The sequence below is a fragment of the Cryptomeria japonica genome, chromosome 7, assembly GCF_030272615.1.
Source record: "Cryptomeria japonica chromosome 7, Sugi_1.0, whole genome shotgun sequence".
Classification (NCBI taxonomy): Eukaryota; Viridiplantae; Streptophyta; class Pinopsida; order Cupressales; family Cupressaceae; genus Cryptomeria; species Cryptomeria japonica.
Genome location: NC_081411.1, coordinates 243,255,050 through 243,261,566, shown reverse-complemented (window position 1 = coordinate 243,261,566; position 6,517 = coordinate 243,255,050). Strand labels below are relative to the sequence as shown.

Genomic DNA, 6,517 nt, shown 5'->3' with positions numbered 1-6,517 from the left:
CCGAGATAGGATTTTTTAGGCAGCGACAACACGACCCCATTGGTTCACACGGATCATCCATAAGTGCTTCAACTCTTCTTTTATAGGTGATTTGGATGAATAGGTGTGTCTCTTACCCTAAGGCCGACTTGTTATGGAATAAAATTTAAATGAAAACCTTACCTAAGCCGACTCATCCTTGGATAAATTTCAAATCTGCTTTGTGTGCTCAAATCTTGTCTTAATTGGTTCTTGAAATGATGAACTTCACTCCATAAGCACGAGTTTATGAAAAAATAACTTCACTCCAATCTCTTCATGCACGAAGGACTCAAAGCAAATTCACTCAATCAAAATACACAATATCAACATTACCGGTATTAGTACTTGGGTGTACACAATATGAGCAATAGATAGTTTAAAAGTATACGCCATATGAGTTACAAGTAATGAACAAATTGGATCACATTTCAAGACGTATACACAATGAACACATTTGATCACATTTCAATAGCAAATAACTAAGTTTCAGGAATATCATGTTTCATATATATCAATGAACAAATTGGATCAAATATCAAGTTTCATATATATCAAAATGAACAATAATCATGTACATATATCAAAAAATGGCATAGATGCCAAATCAATAATAGTTACAAAAATGTGTCATGTGTCATGTCTGTCAAAGTCGATATATACATATACAAATGTCGAATATATAAAAAATTGGTCTTTCAATGACCACAACTATAACTATATGTCTTTATCGGTATCTATGACTGTGGCGGATCATCAAAATCGAGCCTCTTTGAAGCAGTATGTGGCTCTCTAGGTGGCTGCACAAGGACAATTCAAATGTCAAATCAGATATATTTTCTCAATATAACATCAAAATAACTAAATACTGAATTCTAAATTGTTTGAAGTTGAAATGTTGATTACCTCATCTCTGTCTTCTGCAATTCGGTGAGGCTGAGGATCCGTGGGATGTCCTGAAGGAGGCTGTAACTGGTAAAACAACATTAACACATGTTAATGACATATATGTCAAATAACACATAATAACTAAAAATGAATAGACTAAAAAACTAAAGCATACCAAAGCCTCAGATGGATGTGTTGTTGTCGTAGGAGGCAAAGTCACAGATGAATCAGTTACGACCATTTCCTATATCCATGGTAAGTGATCCAAAAGGAGTTAACTAGACGGTTTCAACTCCGTTGTGCACTTAGTGAAAAGGAGTTGATCTAAGACAGACATACCTTTTGCCTTGGTCGTGTTGGATCCCATAATATACGTGTAGGACTTCTACTGAAATGGAATGGTAGAATAACAATAGGAAGTTTGGAAGGGGCCTGTAATAGTTTAAAGACAATCATACGAGTTAATAACCCAAAGTTGTTGACAAACTAGATAAAACAAGTATTTTTAACATATGTAGAAAAAATGCAAACCGAAGCCTCGTATAGTTCTCCTATAACCTTAGGAGGCCTAGTCGAATCTGATGCAGCTATTACCATTTCCTGTATGAAAAATAATAACATATGATATAGACATAAAAGGATTTAGTTATTTCGAACAAGCAAGAATGCAATCCAAAGTGAATATGAAGATATCACCTCTTCCCTCTGCTAAACCTCATCGACATCAGATGCATTCATTAATTGCGTAAACCCCATATGTTTCTGTATATAGAACAAATAAATTAAGTGCATTTATCAATATCTACATATACATGTTTAATCATAATACATTTCAACAATTGAATTTAAATTGTAGTGAATTACCTTCTGTCGTTTGGGTGTCTGAGAGGATATCTTTTTCTGCCTCGGAGTGCTAGAGGATGGCTTTCTCACACGAGATGTCCTTGAGGCGGGTGGGGTAAACTAATGGAAAAAAATTAACATAAGGGAAAAGAGCATGTATTTAATATATCACTTAAGTCAAGAATATATAAATCTAAATGGTACCGCATAGCTATCTTGGCCAAAGTCAATGGTTGAAAGCGTGATATCATCAAGTTGGGACATATCAGCCATTGATAAGCCCTACAAAATATCAAGTAATGATACATATAATTAAAAAAATATATTTTGAATCCAATGTATTATTATATTTTTAACAAATTTACAAATCTTTACCTCTGGTGGCGAAACTACTCCTGACTGTGGAGTCAACTGAACAGCATGTGGTGTACTCCCACCACCTGTTGCACCCTGCAATGCATTTTATTTATATGTCACTTTAAATTGTTCTATAAATAAAAATTCATTTCTTTTTATAAGATTTAGTCACTTAATTGATAACATGTCATAAACAGAATTAAACGCACCTGTGTCTGATAGAGAGGGTAGAACATATTGAGCAGTTCGTTGGTGAGGGCCATATCCTCTGCATAATAGGAGACTAGGATTCAAGTGTAGTCTTCTTGAGGTGGAACCAGGGGATAACACTTATACCTAGAATAATAGGAGACTAGGATTCAATAATATTGCTAAAAAAATAGATAGGTTTTTTTGGATGGGGGATTTTTCCTCTTTCCCTTTTTCTTTGGAGTGCAAAGTTTTACCATGTTCTGGATCATATCACTATCCACTTATTCTTAGCCCTCAGGGTGATTGCAATACATCAAAGCCTCCTTTCAGATTTGAGAGTATGTGGATGGAAGATTCAAATTTTCTTCCCCTTATAAAGCAATGGTGGAATGAAGGTTGCTTTGAAGGCCCAAAGTTGTACTGTTTTGTCTCAAAATTGAAATACATTAAGAGGAAGTTACTTGACTGGATTGCTTCATACTTTAAGAACAATTTTAAGTCTAAAAGATCCTTAGAATCCCAACTCGAGGAGCTAAATGAGAAAGTAATTAAGGATGGAATGTCCCAAGATGAATACATCAAGGAAAGGGAGTTATTAGCAGAATATGAAGACATCCTCACGAAAGAAGAAATATTTTGGAAACAAAAATCTAGAGAGGGTTGGTTGCAGGTTGGGGACAAAAACCACAAAATTCTTCCATAATGTCACCAAGCAAAGAAGAAGCATAAACAAAATTTCCAAATTGGAGGTTCAAGAGCATCAATTCATTGAAGATCCTCGGGCCATTAGGAATGAAATTATTCGCCTCTATAACAATCTATTAAATAATGAGACTGGTTCGGACCTAAGGGAGCAAAACCAGTTTCTTGCAGTCATCCCTAAAGTTATCACTCATGAACAAAACATACGGTACTTGAGAGGATCTCTTTAGAGGAAGTCTCTTCGACTCTCAATCAACTTCCTCCAAACAAAGCACTTGGCTCGAATGGTTTTCCCACTGGGTTTTATAAAAAATGTTGGCATGTTTTAAGGCCGGATTTAGTGGAAGCCTTAGAATCCTTTAGAAAATCTAGTAATCTTCTAAAGGAAGTCAATAACACCTTTATAGCTCTCATCCCAAAGAAAGAGAAGGCAACAAAACTGGGGGACTTCAGACCTATCTCCTTATGCAACTCCATTTATAAAATTATTTCAAATGTATTAACTAATAGACAAAAGCCAATAATGGACAGTATTATATCTTAAGAGCAAACTGGGTTTGTCCCGAGGAGATCAATTTTAGATGGCGTTATTGTTGCTCAAGAGGCTATATGTACCCTTTTGAATACAAACAAAGCAGGGATGATCACCAAGTTGGATATCTCAAAGGCATATGACAATGCAAATTGGTGTTTTCTCTGCAAGATAATGCAAGCCTTTGTATTCAATTATTGATCGATAAATTGGGTTTTTGAATGCATTTCAACCCCTAAGCTCTCAGTTTTCATTAATGGAAAACCTAAAGGCTACTTCTCATCCTCCAAGAGTATTAGACAAAGGGACCCAATCAATGTCTCCTTTTCTCTTTATTATTATGGCAGAACCATTTGGAAGAGCTATTAAGGAATTGTGTAACAACAGTCTAATAGGTGGTCTTAAAATTAATTTGAACTTTATTGATGATAATCTTCTTCTAGGTGTAGTTGAAGCTAAAGAAGCAAAGCATTTTCTAAATCTCCTTACCTCTTATGGTAAAGTCTCGGGCCAGATTGTTAATACGGAGAAATCAAAAATATTTTTATCTCAACCCCTCAACAAGTGGAGAGAAGAATTTCGGGTATTTTCAGCTACAAGAAGGGTACTCTTCCATGCATTTATTTGGGCATTCCAATAGATAGAGGCCTAAGAAACTTGAAATTATGGGATCCCTTAAAATCAAAATTGGAGACAAGCACCAACTCTTGGAAAGGCAAATGGCTCTCTTGGGTAGGCAGGTTGGTTATGTTACATGTGGTTATATCAACTCTACCTATCTACCTATTGTCATATATGGCACTAACAACAAGAATGAATGCTTTCATTATCAAAAAAATGAGAAACTTCTTCTAACAAAACGTGGAAGAGAAGCATAGAACAACCTTAATTGCCTGGGATAAAATCTACAGTCCGAAGTTATTAGGTGGATTGGGTATCTGCAACTAGCAATATCAAAACCAAGCTCTAGGAGCAAAACTTGTATGGAAAATGATTAAAGATCCAACAAGATGAGCTAGGCTAATGCATGCTAATTATATTGCAGATGAAGAATCAAGAAACTTTATGAGAGTTGGCAATCGGCCAAAGGGATCCAGGATTTGGAATTTCATAATTAAGAATAGGAATCTAGTTGCAGATTTCATTTCTTGGGATGTCCATGCTGGTTCCACGTGCCTTTTTTGGGAGGACTCTTGGGGTGGCTACCCAAGTTTAGACAACTTGATTTCAATTCAAAGCACAAGAAATTGGCTTAGACAAAATTGGGGTATTCATGTAAGGGATTATGTAGTGTTTTCAGAGGATAATTCTTCTTTGGACTAGAACTAGAAGAGTTTTGAAGGCTTGCCCCTCCCCTCTAATGAAGTACAATTGCTTAAAGAGACACTAAAGGATCGACTATTATTTTTCAAAAATGGACAAGACTCCTTAGTTTGAACTCCTAAAACAGTTCAATATAATGCCAAAGATGGCTATTAACTTTTAGCCAATCAAACTAAAGATGACAATCTTGGAATCCCACAAAAGCTCTTTTGGAGCGGCAAACTAATTCCAAAAGCTGAGGTTTTTGCTTGGTTAGTAGTGAAAAAGAAAATTTTCACAACGGAAAGATTTAAGAAGATGAGCTTTGAGGGTCCGTCAAGGTGTGTTTTGTGAAAGGCACACGAGTAAACCATTGATCATCTACTTCTTAATTGCCCTTTTGTCAACCAAATGTTGGAGATGGCTTTGAACCAGACTAGGGTGGATCTCAGCCCTCCCCAATGATATTGCTACCCTTTGTCAAGGATGGCCAATTAGACCAGAAGATGGCCTTCTCAGTTCCCTCTGGGAAGTCAGCCCTTCTAGCCTCATCTGAGAAATATGGAAGGAACACAATAGGAGAATTTTCGATAATAAAGCAAGAAGGTTAGAATCAATCCTTATATCCATAGAGACCTCCATTGTGGAAAACATAATTGCAAGCTAGCACTGAATTCTATTCCTAAAAAAGAATTTACAAAATGGGATGTCAAGATTCGTCATAGATGGAATGGGATAAAGGTTCCCCCTTATATAGGAGGCAAAGATCAGAAAAGAAACCAAACAGTTTGGTCTCCCCACAAGAGAGGTTGGTTAAAGCTAAACTTTGATGGAGCATCCAAAGGCAACCCAGGTCCGTCTAGTGTGGGTTGTATTGTCAGGGGCCATGAAGGAATTATTAAGGGTAAAATTTATTTTCCCATCCCTCCTGACACCAACAATATAGTCGAATTTAATGTGCTTTTGCATGGCCTTTTTGAATGCTCAAAAAGAGGAATCAAGCATCTCAAAATTGAGAGGGATTCTGCTATTGTCATAAATGCTTTAAGAACGGCTAGATTCCCTAATTGGAGACTGCAAGCCCTATTGGAGAAAAAATTATTTTTTCTGGGAAAGCTAGAGAACTAATGCAAACATATTTACAGGGAAGCCAATTCAGAAGCGGGTCTTTTATCAAAATCAGCAACAAAGGGTCATGAATTGGTTTGGTGGGAGGACGAGTTCAAAATTTCTAAGTATAGCCAATGACTCAGTCTGTTGTTTTGCCCAAGATTCTTCTCACAGGGCTAACAACTTTATGATAGTGGTTTAAAAATCAAATTTAACTAAAATTAAATAAGCAGAGTAGCTCCCCACCATTTAATATTCTTTGCAGAACTTAAAATCTCAATAGATACTTCTAGATCTTTTGATCCGATCAAACCCGTTGTCAACTATCAGTCATGTTGAGCAACTTCCAAGGTGTAGCTCGCAAGGTTAAGATGCATTTATTGATCTCTCGAGCAGAGGTACTCTTTGCTAGGTAATCAAGCCAAATCACAAGGATCTCTTCTCTTCTTATCAGAGCAATTGACAGGGTTCTCCTTCTTTCTTCAAAAAAGGACTTAGATAAATTAGTCAAACAGAATTAATCATTCTCTAAACAATACGAGAGTGATTTCTAATTTTGGCAAGTTTTTAAGC

General features: G+C 36.2%; 1 protein-coding gene across 1 annotated transcript; it reads right to left on the bottom strand.

Moving 5' to 3' along the window:
* Positions 1-655: 655 nt before the first annotated feature.
* Positions 656-4,935, bottom strand: LOC131856298 (uncharacterized). The gene is made up of 9 exons (XM_059207907.1): positions 2,125-4,935; positions 1,954-2,031; positions 1,771-1,869; positions 1,603-1,668; positions 1,438-1,506; positions 1,246-1,338; positions 1,082-1,150; positions 925-990; positions 656-818 (listed from the first exon to the last, which is right to left on the bottom strand). The coding sequence occupies exons 5-9, from the start codon at positions 1,501-1,503 to the stop codon at positions 756-758; spliced, it is 357 nt and encodes a 118-aa protein (XP_059063890.1). The 5' UTR covers positions 1,504-1,506; positions 1,603-1,668; positions 1,771-1,869; positions 1,954-2,031; positions 2,125-4,935; the 3' UTR covers positions 656-755.
* Between the last annotated feature and the right edge of the window lie 1,582 nt (positions 4,936-6,517).